Here is an 18,508-nt window from a genome sequence, read left to right as displayed (position 1 = left end):
AGCCAGTGCAATTTCAATTTTATTATTAAAACTTTATTGCATTAAAAACGTATTCATGCCCTTCTACCCCTGCAAAAACCAAAACCAAAACCATATTCCTCTTTGTACGGATGTTTGGCACGTGCCACAGCACCTGTATGAAAGCCAGAGAACAAAGTGAGGGGCCGAGTCTCTCCTTTCAACATGTGGGCTCTGGGGCTTGAACTCAGGTCATCAGGTGTGATGGCAAGCATTTTCACTTGCTAAGCCATTCTGATGGCCCGAGTTTAAACTTTTTGTTTGTTTGTTTTTTTCGAGACAGGGTTTCTCTGTGTAGCCTTGGCTGTCCTGGAACTCACTTTGTAGACCAGGCTGGCCTCGAACTCAAAAATCCGCCTGCCTCTGCCTCCCAAGTGCTGGGATTAAAAGGTTTAAACTTTCTAGTAGCCACTTAATAAAAACAAATATAAATTAATTTTAATAATATATTTTATTTAACCCAAGATATCCAAAATATTACCATATCAACATGTGAGCAATATAAAAATTATTTTTTGTACCACATCTTTCAAATCAGGTGGGCGTTTTACACTTAAAATATATCTCAATTCACACGAGCCACATTCTCAAGTGCTCTAAGACACTGGTCCTGGTCACTACTGACTGAACAGCACATCAAGGCCCTTGCTGTCTCAGGCCATCACATCTTGGGCCCCTTAGAAGTGTGGTATCTTGGGCCCTTCCCATGTCCCAGAGAATTCAAATGCACATTCAAGGCTGAGGAAATGGGCCGGTTCTGCTGCACACACTTCTGTGGCTGCCTATTGCTTTCATGGTAAGTGGCTAACTTCTGAGCTTGACAAGCATCCATCCATCCATCCCACCCAGCCACCCACCCACCATCCTAACATCACTCATTCTGGACATGGCTCCTGAGCACTGAGTGCTGGGCCCCGTGGTGGGTGGTCTGGGTGGTACTGGGACACAGCAGGGCAGACTGGCCTCATTTATTCCCTCTTGAAGCTCCCAGCAGGCAACGGCCATCATTCATGCTCCCTTTGACTAGTATGGATGCTGTGTGCTCTGCACAAAGTTACAGCGGGCGAGAGAGCGAGCAAGCGAGGTGCACCCCAGGAGGCCTGACCTGGCCGGAGTGGACAGGGATCCAGAAACGAAGCCAAATAAGGGAAGAGGCCACAACCGTGGCAAGCCGCCACGGGCAGATTAAATGTCCTACTCCAGGGGACATGACTGCCAAACAACCTGGCCCATCTTTAAGAAGGATCACTTTCAGCAGAGAGTCGAGGAGACAGGCCCTGAGTGTAAGGTTACAGGAAGATCTCCAGGGCGACACGACACCATGCAAAGAAAAGTAGGAGAAAGGGAACCGAGGACTAGGAAGGGACTCAGCTGGCCAGCAGATGAGTAACTTGGGTCAAAGAATCACATCATGGTGAGCCTTTCCTTAAAAAGCCCTTCCAGTAGCCAGGCCTGGTGGGACACACTGTTAATCTCAGCACTTGGGAGGCAGAGGCAGGTGGAAGCTCTGTGAGTTCAAGACTAGCCTGGTCTACAGAGGAAGTTTTAGATCAGCCAGGGCTACACTGAGACAGTCTCAAAAAGGAAAAAATAAAATAAAAAGCCCCTTTATTAGACATACTTGAGTTTGCTAGGACAGCAAGCAGAGGGGTTGGGGAGGGGTGAAGTCAGCAGTTAAAGATGACAGCAGGATTTATATTAGGACAGGAGTATATTAGGGCTTTCTGCTTTTAGGTGTTTAAACTTCCCTGAAATGAAGAATTCCTTTTTCTTCAGGACAACTGAAGACAAAGGAAAGTTTTAGCCGCTGGTGAAGGAAGGCACTGAAGCTCTTCCTAAAGGGAGAAGTCAAAAAAAAAAACCAGAGCTCCAAGGAAGAAAGTGGTTAAAGGCACGCCCAGAGGCCCAGGATGCCTGCCTTTCTATCTGAAAAAGGCTTGAGCCTGGTCATAGGCGCAGGCCTGGAGACCCAGCAGGCTGGGAGGTGGAAGCAGGAGAGTCAGGGGTCAAGGTCAAACTACAGTGAGTCTGAGGTAAAGCTGGGCTCCCCAGCCTTGCCTTCTCTCTTTTTTTTTTCAGACAGGTCTCACTGTGTAGCGCCCAGGTGCCCTGGAACTCTCTCTATAGATCCAGGCTGGACCTGAATTCAGAGCTCTGCCTGCTTCTAGCTCCCAAATGCTGGGATTAAAGGCTGATCCACTATACCTGGCTTTTAAATAGTATCTTTTGTGTATGAATGTTCTGCCTGCATATATGCATGTGTGCCTGGTGACTATAGAGGTCAGCAGAGGGCATTGGAGTCTCTGGAACTAAAGTTATGGATGGCTGTGAGCCGCCACATAAAGAGCTGAAGCTCTGTCCTCTATAGAGCATCAAGTACTCTTAATTGCCTAGCTGTCTCTCCAGCTCCAAGACTCCTGTCTTAAACAAAACAGGTGATAAGTTTAAACTCCAGATGCCTTATTGAGAGCCTGTTCCAAGGTGACTGAATCTTGTCTATGGTATGGCTGAGTCTCCAGGCCCAGGCCCTATCCCCAGCACATCTTCTGGGAAGACTAAGCAGTAACTGAACACAAGCCTACAAAGGCTCAAGCCTGTGCCTGGCTTGGGGAAGCTACTGTGACATGGTCGGCAGTTATTGGTATACTTTGGGCTTCTGAAACCAGGCTGGCCTCAAAACTTGTGATCATCTGCCTCTCAAGTGCTGGGACAGGTCTGTGTCACCACACTGGTCATTCTAAGATGGATCAAATGGCCATACTGACAGCTCATGGTCACCAACTTGCTGTCCTCACAGCCAGACTCCACAGTGGCAGACTTGTAATGTGGCCAACACCCAGAGAATCTGTCAGCTACTCTGGATGCTGTGACACACAGCAGAGCCCTGACTCTAGGCAGGGATGGTGACATCTGAAGGTTCCTGGAGGGGCAGCTCCAACATGTATTAAGAGACAGGAGCTGTGGTGCAGATGTGACTCAAGAGGACACCCAGGGCCGACCATGACAGACACAGAGGCAGACCTCCTTTCCCCCCACTCTATAGGGCCTCTGCAGGAATGAACAGACTCCTGGAGGTCTGTTTCCTTGTGGCTACACACTGGGGAGCTTCTGAGTTAGTGGTTTCCCACAGAGTTTAACAGGGCTGAAAATGGGGGTTGGGAGTGGGAGGACGGCAATGGGTGAGGCAGAGTGGCAGAAGGGAGATGCAAGCCCCTGTGGACAGGCTGGGTGAGCCGGTGGCCACTCAAGGGTCACTCTGAGAGAGGGCAGGGTGAGGCAGCATACAGAGCTGACAGCCCAAGGACTACCAGGGGCAGAGGGTGTTTCACAAGCCTCGAGAGTAGGAGGAGACGAGGAGACATACCAGCACAGGTAGGAAACAAGACTGTGATTGTGAGACTGCTAGAAGTTGAGGCGAGCGAGGAGAGCTCCCAGACAGTAAGTAAATGGTGAAACACTGGGACTTGCTAGATGCTGTCTCTGGGGTCAGCAGAATGGCAGGCAAAGTCTGGCTGCAGAGAGAAGTGCTTCACATGCAGGCCTGGTCATGCTGCTAGCTTCTGCCAAGATGACCAGACAAGAACGAAAAGCACACAAAGGAGTTTGCTTGCCATCTAGAAGGTCCCAAGGAAGCAGGAATCTGTGTGGCTCCTAGGTGCTGACCTGAGTCAGAGGCATGAACAGAGGGATACAGAGATGTGCGTGTGGGAGGCTACAGATGAGTGATACCCTAGGCAGCACCAGCTAGGACAGGAAGTAGTGGCACACCCCATGCCTAGACCTGAGTCTAACACTGTTCTCCAGTAGAAGGGATCAGAGCTGCCTGGAAAAAAGCCCATGAATCTGTGACACGGTGCAGGGGCACAGAGAAAACACAAGGAGAGAAAACAGGGAGGATGCAGGAGCCTGCCCGGAAGGCAGCAGCAGCTTGGACAAAACAGTCAGAGCAACACTGGGTCAGACAGCTACGAAATGGACACCTTGAGTTCATGCCAACACAGCCACTATAGAAATAAACTAACAACAACAAAAATACAATAATTCTTATTAGAATGTCACAGGCCAGAGCCACTGGTGAGGAGTGCCAGCAGTGGTGACACTCAGGGGCAGGGGACAGTGTCACAGCCCCAGTGTCCTCTGAGTCTGCCAATTACTGTATATTAGCCCTGGAAGGTGTGAACAGTGCTCAGAGGGGCATTTACTGGAAGCTTCATCTTCACCGTAACGATGTCACTGGGGGTGTGCTCTCTATGAGACTCCAGTTAGTCCCCATGAGCATTATACAAAAGCAAGCCTGGCCTTTCCTCACTGTCTGGCTGCCTGTCTTACTGCTGACCCCTTTCAGACATGGTGGCATCTACCTCAAGTCTGAACTGAGCTCTTTATACATGACCTAGTCTCAGGTACTTTGCTATAGTAACAGAAAGCAGGCTATTGTGCTGGAGTAGTTTTAACATATGGACACAAATCCTCGTGACAGTTTTCTCTCCAGGAATTAGAGCTTAAGTGTCCCTTACTTTGAGTGTGAGATGAAGTTCGTGACCATTCTTACAGAAAGACAGTGGAAGTGGACACAATAATCCTAGAGCCGGGGAAACCTGTAGACACCCTGAATGAAGGCCAAGGTCAACTACCTTAGTAGTCTTTCCAGCTTTACATTCCCTATGCAACCCTGAGGAAATGCTTAACAAACGCAGACAGAGCGGCACTCTGACTGCTGACTGCCACCACTCAAGACTGCCCTAGAGAAGAGAAGGCTGGAGGGATCGCCCCGGAGTGGGACTGACGATCAGTGCAGTGTGGCCCCGGGGCCAGAGCTGGAACAGAAAAAGCATGTTCAGAGGCAAATGGGAGAGATAGGCTTAGAAAACGGGAGCAGGCGCGGATGTCCTAGCTTTGGTGGGTATGTCCTAGAAGACACTGACACCAGGGGAGCGGGGTACATCTGACACTGACACCAGGGGAGCGGGGTACATCTGGGGACAGTTTCTGCACAATCTCTGACACTTTTCTACAAACCTAAAATTACTGAATGACAGTTTCCTCCCTACTGACTGGGCTTCAGTGGTCCCCAGCCACCATCTGACTCCTGTACGCCTCACTCCCATCTCCTATCTCAGATACCTCGGACTGGGCCAGGCATGGCCTCCAGGTTCCCATAGCCCTTTGCAACCTAAAGATCTTGCCACCATGACTCACTCAAGTCTGTTTGCCCATCTCAGCCTTGACCACTGTCTGCAGACAGCCTGCCTTCCCACTGGCTCGTGTGTTTGGTGAAGGCAGAGGCTGGCCAGGCCTGCCATCACTATATCTGGGTCACAGGAACACATGTGGGAAGAAATGCTCCTGACCTAACTGTGAGCCTTTCTCAGCTCAGAGCCTGCTAGACTATGTTCTACAGGCATGCCTACCACTTCTCAGATTCACACACATAAGAGGACCTCCCCTGCCAAAAACAACCCCCCCCCAAAAAAAAACCAAAAAAAATAACCAAACAAAAAGAAACAACAACAACAACAAAAAAAAAAACAGGTTCAAATCTTTGACCAACTGTCAGTACATTGTAACTGAGACTCGGGGTCACAGAGCCCTTTGCAGTAGATATACATCAGCCACTGCAGACCTGAACTCCTGGCCCTTGCAATTCAACCCTGGTTAGCTGAAGTGGGACCAAGAGTGGAAGAGTAGCAGGGAGCAAGACAGGAAGGCCACACAGAGCTGGGGCAAGAGTTTTCCCCAAGAGCAGCTAACCACCTGCTCAGAAAGAGGAAGCAGTAGATGCTGAGGCAGGGGCCAGCCTCAGTCTAGCAGCCAGAGAGTCAGGTGCTGTCCCAGGTTCTGACTCAAGCTCTACTCCCAGGAGGGACTTCTCTTGCTTTCAAAGCTCAGGACCAACCAAGAAGAGGTAGGGAGTTCTGAATTCAACACTATTCAGACCCAGAAAGCTCCACACTAGTCATCCTACACAGAGGTTAATGTGGCTTTCCAGTCCTGGGCTCCGTCTTCCCCTTCGGCGACCTCTCAGGGATTTCACAGTAGCAATACGGTGACCATTGTCAAATGTGCCTATACCTGCTGCTCTTTCCCATTCATAGGCCAGCATCGTTCCTCCTTCCTACACTCAGGCTGCTGTTCCATCCCACACCTAACTGACCACCTCTTCTGCTACCACTAAGGTCAAAACAAACCACATGCATCAACACCAGCTGGACTAGCCACTGGGATGCTTCCAACCTCTGCCCACACCTCAGAGCTCAGTGCTCAAAGAGGCTGTTGCTTTCCATGTTATTCAGTGCCAGAGTCAAGCCCTTATGACATCTCCTCATGGACTTTGTCCTGGTCCTCTTCACTCTTGTCCAATTTCTGTTCTCTCTAGCTTTCTTTTCCTAGCGGGGATGTTTTCCTTCCCTTTGGCCTAGTTCTTTAACGTTTTCCTCAAAGATGCCCCCCTTATAGAGCTCTCCTGTCTCCGGCCCTCCGACTCTCAGTATCCATGGCTCTTTGCTAACATTCCTCTTGCCTCTGGGATGCAGGCTTTGGAATGGCAGGGCACTTGTCTGCTGTAGCACTGGCATCCCCCAACAGTGCTCACAAAATGGCACTGTGATCTGAAGAATCAACGAACAGGAGCAACAGTTCACTAGGACATCATGGCTTCCCAGTAACAAGAATCCCAATTTAACTTGGCTCTACAACAACCTGCTGCATTCCCTATGAGCAAGTCAGAAGCAAACTGACTCCATGGCATTACGATACCACCAAGGATGGGCTGCTCTTCCCATCTTGCCAAGGGAACAGCCTACAACTACTCTCCTAGGACTGCCGCTCACCCGCCCACCACCTCCTCAACACCTATAAAGACCTTAATGCTGACAGATGCCATGTTGATAGTAATGACTGAGTCCTTGGGACTTACTATGGATAAGGATCTTGCAACACTTTAGTGACACCTGTTCTGTGCCTTCATTTTTCATCTGTAGGATGGATATGACAACAGTACTACTTAGTTATGAGGATTCAGTTAGCTATCATATAACATTACACAATCTTACCATTGTATGACTGGTTAGCTAGTATTGAGAAGCAAATCATCCTGAACAGTGTAATAAAACCACAATTGCTTATTTCATGATTCTGGGATATGGGCAAGGCTGAGGAGTGGCTTGAGGACGACTCACGTCTATGCTCTAGGGATATTGTTGCCTAAGTTAGAAGATCCACCATGCCATGCACATGCCTGGCACAGCTGAAATAGGTAGGGCAGATGCTGGACCTCTATAAAGAAATCAGGGAGCCAGGTGGTGGCGCACACCTTTAATCCCAGCACTTGGGAGGCAGAGGCAGGCGGATTTCTGAGTTCGAGGCCAGCAGCCTGGTCTACAGAGTGAGTTCCAGGACAGCCAGGGCTACACAGAGAAACCCTGTCTCGAAAAACCCAAAAAGACAAATCAGGACACCAGGAGTGACACAGAAGGCTGTCAGACCTGCTAAGGACACTTGGCTCAGTGTTCTTGTGTTGATTAATACTCTGGCCCAGTCATTACTCAAGAGGAAGGGATTCCTCATCTTGAGCAGAAACACCAGACAATAGGGACTGTCTTTAAGTGTAACCATTGTAATACCCATCCGAGGATACCTTTAAAAATATACAACTGGGGCTGGAGAGATGGCTCAGTGGTTAGGAGCACTGGCTGCTCTTCCATAGGACCTGGGTTCAGTTCCCAGCACCCACAAAGAAGTCTGCAACTATCCCTAACTCCAGGTCCAGGGGATCCCATGCCGTCTTCTGACTTCTGAGGGCACAAGGCACAAACACGGCAAAATATGCATGCACACAAATCTAAAATGAACAAAATGCCAACACAGCTAACCTTACACTCTGTCCCACTGATTAAAATTCTGCTGCAACTCTCCACACATGGGGCGAGGTAAGGTGGGGTTGGTATGGGACAACGTGGGGATGGGGATGAGGGAGAACACAGGGGAGGGGGGATAGATGAACACACAGGATGGACAAGGTATGGCCCCATGTTCGATAGCCTCTGGGTGCCAATCATCACATACACGCACACTTCTCTCTGAATAGAGCTGATGCTAAGCCTATGGTCTAGACAGTCTTCCCAGGAGCCAGATTAGAAATCCCTAATCCAGACTTCAATGCTTTTGATCCTAGTCACTCCCCACTGCTGTGCCACCTGACTCTACCTTGAGACTGAAGTCTTTCAAGGCAGAGCCAACCATCCTTTCTTCTCTGTTGTGTTTCCACATTGTTCACCACTGGAGTATTCAGCAACGTTCACTATATAGAAGGGGATGTGGGACATCCCAGGAGACTGGAATCAGGATCTACTCTTGAAAGTACTCATCTGACAGTGAGCCTGAGGGGGTGTTACATATTCTTCAAAGTGGGAGATAAAGCATAAAGTGACCCAAATACTTGCTTCCAAGAAGTTCAAGGCCTCCCAGAAGGGGAGACAGTTGACAAGATAAATTTTAACATGTGCCACACAATATAACTGATACAAGGAAAAAGTTAAAGGAAGAATGATCAGGGATGTTAGAAGTGTAATTCAGAAGAGCAGTCAGGCAGTGAGTCTGGGCTGTCTACAGAGAAATGATCCAGGCACAGAATACCACGTGCAAAGGCTGAGCCCATTGCGGCTGGAGCAGAGGGAGCGTCAACTAATTCAGACAGGTGATGAGGGTGGATGGTGAAGACCCACCCAGTGGTCATGGAAAGGATGGACTTTTACCCTGAGTGAGATGGAGTCCAGAGGGATTCTCAGTAGGGAGGGAAAATAGGTGCTCAGAGTCTCTTTGGTTACATGGGGGATGGTGAGGGCAGAAGACCAATGAGGAGGATGCCACAGACTTTCACCTGCCTGAACTTCTCAAGAGTACCCTGCAAATACCAAGGAGGTATCAGCTAGTCAGTCAGCCTGGCGCTGGGCACTGGTGCTCAACCACAGTATAGACAACACCCATGCCCATCCCACAGTCCTCACAGGGTCCGCAGGAACCAGCCCTGCTCATGCCTCCAGGCTCAAATACACCTTGTTCAATTGACAACTAGATCTCTCTCTCTCTCTCTCTCTCTCTCTCTCTCTCTCTCTCTCTCTCTCTCTCTCACACACACACACACACACACACACACACACACACACACACACACACACACACACACACGAATGCACGCACACATGCACAGCAACCTGAGCCTACTTCCTAGTTGTGTGACCTTAGAAAAGTAACTTTATTTGCCCACATTATCCCCAAATTTGGAAAGGTCACTGCAGTTCCTGTCTTCTAAAACTGTTCATTCAAAATCCTTTTACTGGGAGGCTGAGTACGCAGAATACTTGTCTAGCATCTGGGATTTCCTGGATTCCATCCCCAGCACCAAGAGAACACATAATTAAAAAACAAAACACTAACCAAGACTCTGTTAATAGGGGCTGGGGTGCTCTATATACTGGAGCCCTCCCCTCCTCTGCTTGTCTCCGTCTCTTCCTTCACCTCAGGTGTCTGGAAAACACCTGCCCTTTCCTGGTCTTCTTAGCACCCCCCCCAACCCATGGCCGTCACATCTTGCCTAGGGGCCTGCTACAAGCTACCTTTTCCTGGCAACATACTTCCATGTTGTGGCAAAACTGGGCTGTGCACCTTCCTCTCATGGTGTCTCAGTCCCTGTGAAAAAGTCCAGCTTTCTAGATAACAAAAGATCTCTGATAAATCTTAAATGGCATTCTCAAAATGACCACTGCCATCAGTTTCCACAACAGGCTCTTGCTCACCAGAGTTCTCTACATGGAGCCTCCACTGCTTGGCCCTGTAAGGCTGGCTGACTACTCTCTCTCCCTACCCATCCTACTCCTGGGCACCAGCAGCATCCAATCAACCTGTACTATGGATCCTCCAACATCTAAGCAATAATGCCCTACAGCTTATTGAACACCAGTCCCCAGCCATGTGTGCAGAGACTTCTGGGCTTTGTAGTTCCCAAAGAAAAGTGAGCAAAGAGCTGGCCTTGTAGAACTCCATCTCCCAGGAGTCACCACACCCTCCCTTGTGGGAGAGCCAAGTGAGTCTTACAAACTGGTTGGGAGACAGTTGGTTCCAAATTGCCATGGAAACAAAAAAATCACTTACCTGGAGGTCAGGGAGCGTCTTTTTGCTCGAGAATCTCAATACTCGAAATGACTGCAGAGTGGGGCTGGAAACGGGTTGGGTAAAATCTGTACCCACTGTCTGTCTGCTCCCCCGATGGTACCTAAGGCAGCCTGCTGAATATACCCACAACCTACCGAATGCCTGCCTGACAGGAAAAAAAAAAAAAAAAAAAGAAAAAAAGCCACTTCTGCGTGGACTCTGTGGAAGCCCTGACCGATGAGGGCAGACCATCACATTTCCTAGCAACAGGCCAGGATTCTTGTATCCAGGCTTCTCAGCCCACCAATCTCCTGCTGCCCCATGCCTGCACCAAGAACTATGATGTCCCCAGAAGGGATATACCCACACCACAAAGCACCCCTTCCCCACACAACCTTCCCCACCATGCCTCTGAGGGTCAGGGGAGGGAGCCAAGGCCCTGCAAACGCTCAGGCAGGCATGTGAGAAAGCTTTTTACTGGGGGGTACAGCGAGGAGGAGCAAGGCCATCTCCCCCTACCTGCCCCCACCCCCTCCTAGGGCCCTGGGTAAGGGGGAATCTCCCCTCTACCGGACCACCACTGTCTTTGGTACAATAAATAGAAAACAAGGGGGGAGGGGGAAGAGAGGGGCCAAGGGTCCAGTCTTAGTGGGGAGGGTGCGGCCAAACTCCTCTCCCTTGACCCCCTGCCCTGGGCCCCAGTCAGTGCAGGCCTCACCCACCCCAGCTGGGTAGCAGCAAGTCCAGTCAAGGGGAGAGATGAGGATGGGAGCCCAGGGCCCCCATATGGGGGGGTATGGCTTCAGGAGGGGCCCCAGGGAGGGGGCAGGGTCATGAGCTGGCTGCTGTGCTCTGGGGTACACCATGGAGACCCAGGCGAGGCCCCAGAGTGGCAGGGTCATCAGGGGGTGGGAGAGGTGGTCGACCTCCTGTCATCCGAGTCCGGAGGGCTGAGGCAGCCGGGTGCTGGGGGGCAGGTGCTGGAGGAGGTGGAGAGCAGTCTGGAGGGCTGCCCACCAGGCTCACATCCATCAACTCTGGGGGTGGTGGTGATGTTGGTGATGGGGGTCGTCCAAGGCAACGGGGCAATGGGGGTAACTGAGCCCCAGTCCCCGGCAATGTTGAGGCAGAGATAGGGGCTTGATGTGTCTTGTGGGGCACATCACCCCCTGCCCAGGGGCGCAGAGGCTGGGAGGGTAGGACCTAAAAAGGCAAAGGAGTCATGAGCAGTGAGATCAAGTCCTAGGCACCTACCACCCTCTTCCAAAATTTCACAGCTCCAGTACCTGGGGGCTGTTCATCTCACAGTCAGTGATGGGGGGCCCTGGGCCCCCACAATATCGGTTGCTGTATCGGTAGGCTCTGTTGTCGTTGGAGGAGCCACTGGAACCTCCTAGAAGCACCAGGAAGGAGAAAAGAGGACATAAGTGGTAAGATGGGGGCAAGTCTGTCCTCCACCCCAAGCTTAGGCTTTGAGACCAGAGCAAGTGTGAATGACGGCTGTCAACAGCCCAAGTTTGAAATCTAGGGTCAGAGTTGTGTGGGAGGGTGGAGTCAGATCTAGGGACCGAGTCTCCTGCCCCAATTCTGAGAACCTGTTGGGTCATGTAGGACTGTCCCACCCCACCTCAGAATCTGGTAGTTCTAGGGGCTCTATGACAGAGGCCCAGTGGTTAGGCCACCCAGGCTGGGCCCTGTGGTACACATGTGACATGGGGCACCCACCAGAGCTGGAGATGGAGCTGGCGGTGCTAGAGGAGGGGCAGGTGTCAAGGGGCGCCGGCGAGGTGGAGGCACTGCTGCCTGCCGGGCCCGTGTTGGTGGCCTCGTCGGCCGTGCGGCGGAAGAAGCCATGCTGCAGAGCGCCCAGAGGGCTGATGCGGGCGGCGGGCTCATATTCCAGCATGCGCAGCACCAGGTCCTGGAAGCGGAGGTAGTCGGCGGGGCTGTGGCCGGGCTCCCCCGCCCGCCGGCCCCCGGGCCCGCCCGTCTGCACGCCCAGCACCTCCTGCAGCCGCCGTGTCCCAGGGCCCTGGTAATCCTGGCAGGGAGGGGGTGGGAGGGGGGGCAAGAGAGTGGCCGTCAGTGGGCAGGAGGGGCAGGGAGACACACACGGGGAAACAGAGGCACAAGAAAGAGAGAGGGAGAGAAAGCTAGCAAGAGCTGTGGGGTAGGAGGGCGATGGGGTGGGCAGGGGAGGAAGGAAAGGACAGACAAGGGGGAGAGGAAGACAGGGAATGACACCGGGAGAGGGGAGCCCCAAGTGTGAGTGAGGGGACACCCAGGGAGGGAGAAGTGGCACAGGGCAGGGGCCGCACCTTCCTGAGTTCCTTTGTCCTTCGTAGGGTCCAGCCACCCCCAGGCAGCCGCTCAAAGTACTTTCGAGCCTTGGGTGCCTGTTCCAGCATGGGTGCGGGAGGGATGCCCAACACCTCCACAATACGGCTCATCTGGTCCACCTACGGGCAGGCGGCGGTCAGGGGAGCCAGGTGGCCGGGCTCCACCCCTCCACCTCCAGTACACCCCTTCCAGGGGCACACCTCATTAGAGCCACTGAAGAGGGGCTCTCCGGTGTGCATCTCCACGAGGATGCAGCCCAGGGACCACATGTCAATGGCCAGGTCATAGGGTGTACCCAGGAGCACCTCGGGTGAGCGGTAGAAGCGGCTCTGGATATACTGGTAGATCTGGGGGAGGGGACAGTAGTCAGGGCACCAGCTCCCCTGCTGGTTCCACTGGGAGAATCAACTGAAGACAAAGCCCCCGCCTGAAAACAGGATGGAACCTCTAGGTCGGGAGGCTCTGAGCAATGTTGCACAAGCCACCAACACTGTCCTGCCCATGAGCCTCCAGTCTTCAATGGCCTTTCTGCCTTAACCCGCCTCCATTCCCAGCTCTGGCCCTTCTTGTTTAAGAGAGGCTGGCCATCATGCACCGTACTATATGAGTATAACCACAGGCTTCAGGGCACTCTCCCTGTGAGCATCAGCAAAGCAGCCTGAGGCTCAGATCACAACTCCACTCCTCTGAGATGGCCTGGCCATCAGCTTCATCCTTTCTCTTCCTTGCTTGGGTCATCTTTGCCCCTTCACCTCCCACCACCTCTCTCCAGGTGGGCCTTCCTATGAACAATATCATCCCTTGGCCATCAGCTTCCAGGGCCAAAATGAAGCCATCCCACCCCATCCCACCAAAGACATCGGCCCTGCCCACAGTCAGAACCGCACCCGCTGGCCAAGCTGGCAGGAACTGCCGAAGTCCACGATCTTGATGGCACTGCGCTTGGGGTTGCAGAGCAGGATGTTCTCAGGCTTGAGGTCGCAGTGGATGATGCTGAGCTCGGGGGTGGCCAGAAAGAGCAGAGCTGTGCAGAGCTGCTGTGCCAGCTTCCTCGTCAGGTTCAGTGAGACACCCCGAAAGTGTGTGTTGCGGAGGAGGTCGTACAGGTTGTAGGACAGCAGCTCAAACACCAGGCACAGGTGATTCCGGAACATGAAGTGCCGCTTAAGGTGTACTGCGGGCAACGGTGACAGTGGGGAACAGGTTAGACACACTGATGGCAGGTGGCTTGGGACTTCACAGTGACCACCTCTGGTAACCTGCAGTGAGCCCTCAGGTGTTTCTACACCAACTCACTGGACTTCCAAGGCATGTTAATTCTCTTGCGTCTCTCACACCTTCCAGTTCCAAAACCCCAAAGGATGATATAATCTAGGGTTACTCTAGCGTAGATTATGGGATGACCAAAGGGCAGCAGCACGCTTGCCTAGCAAGCACAAGGCCCAGGGTTCAGGCCCCAGCACTGCAAAGGGAAATAAAAGGTACTGTTCCCTCCTAATAAAGCGTCAAAACAGCTCCACATTTACTCACTTCATTTGACAACACTGAATCAGGCCTGGGGTGTAGGCATGGAGACCCAGGTCTTTGTACACTGATGCACGAAGACTGTTAGCTCAAGGTTCATCTGGATATATTTACTGAGACCCTATCTCAAAATAGTCAAGTAACAAAAGGTCTGGAGATGTTCTGGGGTGGGGATGGTTGAGGGGAGGACCTGTTTGCCTATTACATATAAAGCACTGGGCTCGATCCCCAGAATAGCAAAGCAAAACCTCCAAAAGTATCACCATCACCAAAACCCGAACTACCAAAAGAGCCTGCTCTCGTCTTTGCTGTGTCTACCCATGTGCCAAGGGATACTGGCTGTCCTCTACAGAGTCCCTTTCCAGAGGAACTGAAGACTGGGACATATCTCAAGAGCCAGAGCTCTAGAGGCCACTGCTTTTCACATCCTCAGCTGTTGAGTCTGATGTGAGAGCACTGAGTGCCTCAGTCTCTCCAACATGTACTCAGAGCTGCCCCGTCCCTCACCAGCTGCGGGGAGGTAATTCAAAGCAAGGGTTTGCAACACAATCTGGCCCTCAGTGAGCACAAGAGAGAAATCCTGAGCACAGCAGGAGAATCAAAGGATGAGAAGCCCAAAGACCCTCGTGGAGGTCTCTCTCCCACAGGCACCCTGCACCTGCCCAAGCCCAGGCCTCACCTATGTAGTACTTCATCTCTGTATCATGCTGGTTCATCAGCTCCAACAGCCGTAGCTCAATCTGTGCCTGGTTCAGGAAGGCCTTTTTGTTCTTGATGATCTTGATGGCCACCAGCTCCTGAGTCTGGTGATCATAGGCTTTCACCACCTGTCGAGACAAGGAGAGTTACCTGGGAAGGTGGGAGGCCCACCAGCCACACCTTTCTAACAACTCACAGCCCAGTGCTCACATCCCTTATACTGGATACAAAATAACAGTTTTCTTACAAGAAGCCTTGTGATTTATACTCATACAGAACTAAGAGGGAAACTAAGTGGCTTGACTGGCTGGTCCAGGACAGAACTTGCAGCAAGTGAACCAGTGAACCACTCGGGGAGGAGGGAATGTTGGGAATGTTAGTGGTTGTCTGCATCCAGATACTGGATGAGTGGGGAGTCCCACACCTGGCCAAAGGAGCCTTTGCCAATAAGAGAGTCAATCTCATAGCGCTCTAGCCAGCGCTCGCCACTGCGCACAATGTAGTCGTGGTTGTCGTCATCATAACCGTGGTTCAGGACCTTCTTCTCCTTTTTGGTGCTCGAGTCCTGGGGTGGCGCCTGTTGGGCCCGCCGCTTCTTCTTCGCATAGTATACCTGCTCAGGCAGCCAGGAAACCGGACCCTTAAGTGACCCGGGCAAGAAGCCAGGACCCTTTGCAACACCCAACCAGGGAAGTCCATTCCCCGCTTTACCTCATTGATGTGCTTGTAGGTCTTGATGAGGTCCACCGAGAGCTTGCGCAGCGGGGCTGAGGCCGCATCCCGGAAGGCCAGGGGCAGTCTCCGGGGCAGGAGCCGCACATCAGGTAGTACCTGTGGTAGAGCGGAGCAGATGCTGAGCACAAGCCTTCACCTCAACTTCCAGGGAGAGAATGGGAAAGCTGACGACTCACTGACCATGCCTACATTTCTCTAGCTCCGATCCCACCTGTAGAGCACAAGCACACTGTGTGGGCTCCCCATTCATCTGTTCATTATGTGAAATGAGTGATTTACCTCTGGCCTTCCATTCTGCCCCAGGTCAGCTCTTTTGCTCCATATCTGGGTGTTTACCCCTGAATCTTTGCACCTGAGACCACCATTATGGGGAACCATGCCAATGAATTCCCTGTATCCATGTCCTCACTCTCAAGTGAGTGTTTCTGCCCAGTTACAAAGCTCCTGGACTGGGTTAGTCTCCCTGGTCTCAGCTTATTCTCATTTCCACCCCCCTCGACATCTCTCTCATGCCCCTTACTCCAGACCTCGTTCTTGTTGTGAACCTTCAGACCTGTGTTCCTGTCTGCTCTGTGCCAGTGACAGTTCTGACCCAAGACACACATTACACTTCAAAACCATGCTGTGAGAGGGCAGGCCACGGAGAAGCTCAAGGATTCCGTCCTCAGCAGGAATGAGGGTGGACTGTGAGGCCTCCAAAGTCCCCAGAGATCCTCCAACAATCATGCTCTTGTCTGGAGACCCTTCAATCCTCAGGCAGGTGAGAAGCCAGCTGAATGCCTACCTGTGTGTGTTCCTGGGGCCCCGGAAAGCCAGAGAAAGGACCATGGCCTGGTGGGACGGCCATGGTGGGCTCAGAGGGCCGCAGGGGCGTGAGGCCTGGAGCGGGAGCCCGGCCGGGGGGCGCCTTCTCGCATCCTGCACCTCGGCTGCCACCGCCGCTGAGACCTGAGAGCAGGTAGGAAGTGGGAAGACAACATGGAACAAGAAGGCATGTAGGTCAGGGTCAGTCAGAAGAGGTGGGTATGAGTTAGGGGCAGGACCAGGGGGAGACAGGGGACAGGGCAGAGCACCAGCACCAGGTAGCCATGTACAAACAGAAAGGGTAGCAAGTGGGTTAGCACAGCGTGTCTCTCAACAAATGAGGAGCCAAAAAAAATGAATGAAGCATCACATCCAGAGATGTAAAAGGGAGCCATCAGAGCCAGACAGGGGTGGGAGAGGGTGGGTACAAGGCCAGGGCAGGAGGGATAGAAAGAGGCCAGGAATTAGGAGAGCAAAAGAAGGCAGAAACCGTGTAGAGTCTGGGCAGTAGAACTCAGTCCTTCAAAATTTTACTGGTGGCCAGCCTGAGTCCCTCAGATAAGGCCCCGCCCTCACACCGTCTTCCCTCAACACCAAGGGCCCAATTTCAAGCCCAGTCTACCCACTAGTTTCTTTCTATTCTAAAGAACATAGCAGTCCTTATGGACCTCCCAGCAAACCCAAGGTTATCTGAGAACTCCTTTACATGCAAGCTATAGATGTTTCAACCACCTCGGCACTTTCCCCTGGGACCGACTCCATACTCCAAGACCGCTCCCTGCTCCCTATATGAGGTCTCTGGAACCAGAGATCCTTCTTTTAAGCAGTCTATATTTATCCCACTAGGATTCCCCCATTACTCCAAGACCCCTACTCCTCAGGAAAACAAGGGAGAGGTGTCATTTTTCAACATCTAAGAGTCACGGTCTTTTTCTTCTTTACCCTGAGGTCCTTGCTAGCTCCTCTATTTCTACGCTGGGTCATTCCACAATTGAGCCTATTCCTAGAAGGGCCTGACAGCCAAATCCCTAAATATCGCACAAGACTTCACTCACTAAAAGTGTCCTTCGGAACAAAATCCCCTTCTTAGGAGCCTCCCCCTTGTCAGATCCCCTTCTATGCTATGTCTTGCCACTCCAGGTCCCCTTTATTGGGGCTTCACAGATAAACAACCTCTTCCCGAGCCCTCCCACACTAGGACCAGCTCTTACAGCTCCCACCCCTACCCGGGTCAGGGATGGCGCTGGGCCCACGGGGGGCTGGAGCGCGATGGGGACCCCAGTGCGGTGGGCGAGCGGCCAGCATGGCGGCGGTGGTGGTGGCGGCGGCGATGAGGAGGTGGCCGCCTGTCCCCGGCCCGGCTAGCCTAGCCAGCCCCGCGGCGGTGAGGGCAAGCGGGACAGGCGGCCCGGTGGGTGACAACAGCAGCCGCCGCCACTGCCACCGAGGGGGAGGGGCGGGGAAAGGAGGGGACGAGGGTCAGACCAGGGCACGCGGGGGAAGGGGACAGCAGGTGGACGGGGGAGGGGCGGGTTAACCCTCGCCCTACGGCCCAGCCCCGCCCCGCGTGGCCACCCGCCCCCAGGGACCCTGGCGTCCCGCCCCCCACCCGGCAGGCCCGCCCCGGCCAGTGGAGTCCCGGCGGGCGGGGCCCAAGAGAGCCCGGCAGGCCGCACCTCCCATGGCAACAACCGCGCCATTGGTTGTTGCTGCCAAGAGCTTAACCAATTAGCACTCAGGGCAGCTGTTGCTAGGCGACAGCGAAGCGGCCAGCGCAGCCGAGCCCAAACAAAGGGCGGGAGTGGGGCCTGGCTGCCCCCTCCCCGACTCCCTCTCAGGACGGCTCCCTCGGGCTCAGCCTCTTCCAGGAATCCAGCTATGAAGAGCCGGACTCCGCTGCAACGGCCCAAAGCCCCCTCCTTTCCCTTGCTAAATCTCGCGGGGACGGGCAGGGCGGTTCCCGGCCTGCCCCCCACCCAAGCGTGCCGCCCCGCCCGTCGCAGCACCCTTACCTGAGGGCGTGGGTAAGGGGATTCAAACTGCTCGGGGAGCCCGAGCTCAGACCTGCCCACTGGCTGAGGGTGTCCGGTGGACGCGGCGAGCCAGGGCCCCGATTACCCAGTAATGCAACCAGCAAAATGGCGACCACAACAAACCGGCCCCCCTGCCCCGGCTCCGCCCCCACATCATTCACGTGACCTAGCGGAGCACAGTGCGCCTGCGCCTTAAGGGTGCTGAG

The 18,508-nt window shown here is 53.2% G+C and overlaps 1 protein-coding gene across 9 annotated transcripts; it reads right to left on the bottom strand.

Moving 5' to 3' along the window:
- Window positions 1-11: 11 nt before the first annotated feature.
- Dyrk1b (dual-specificity tyrosine-(Y)-phosphorylation regulated kinase 1b) lies at window positions 12-18,475 on the bottom strand. 9 transcript variants are annotated; one of them, XM_030242084.1, is made up of 12 exons: window positions 18,282-18,464; window positions 16,250-16,413; window positions 15,442-15,561; window positions 15,155-15,343; window positions 14,711-14,858; window positions 13,395-13,681; window positions 12,708-12,854; window positions 12,486-12,626; window positions 12,173-12,208; window positions 11,893-12,088; window positions 11,454-11,560; window positions 12-11,370 (listed from the first exon to the last, which is right to left on the bottom strand). In XM_030242084.1, exons 2-12 carry the CDS (start codon window positions 16,310-16,312, stop codon window positions 10,999-11,001), a joined length of 1,806 nt encoding a protein of 601 aa, XP_030097944.1. In that variant the 5' UTR covers window positions 16,313-16,413; window positions 18,282-18,464; the 3' UTR covers window positions 12-10,998. The 9 variants fall into 9 exon arrangements, 6 of the variants coding, with proteins under 6 accessions (XP_030097944.1, XP_006539589.1, XP_006539590.1 ...); XM_006539526.3 differs by lacking the exon at window positions 18,282-18,464 and adding an exon at window positions 17,496-17,830; XR_003946385.1 differs by having other exon boundaries at window positions 11,273-11,370; window positions 12,708-12,934; window positions 18,282-18,475.
- Window positions 18,476-18,508: the final 33 nt, after the last annotated feature.

The sequence above is a fragment of the Mus musculus genome, chromosome 7 (assembly GCF_000001635.26).
Source record: "Mus musculus strain C57BL/6J chromosome 7, GRCm38.p6 C57BL/6J".
Classification (NCBI taxonomy): Eukaryota; Metazoa; Chordata; class Mammalia; order Rodentia; family Muridae; genus Mus; species Mus musculus.
Note: the sequence above shows the minus strand (reverse complement) of the source record. Positions and strands in the feature narration are given on the sequence as shown.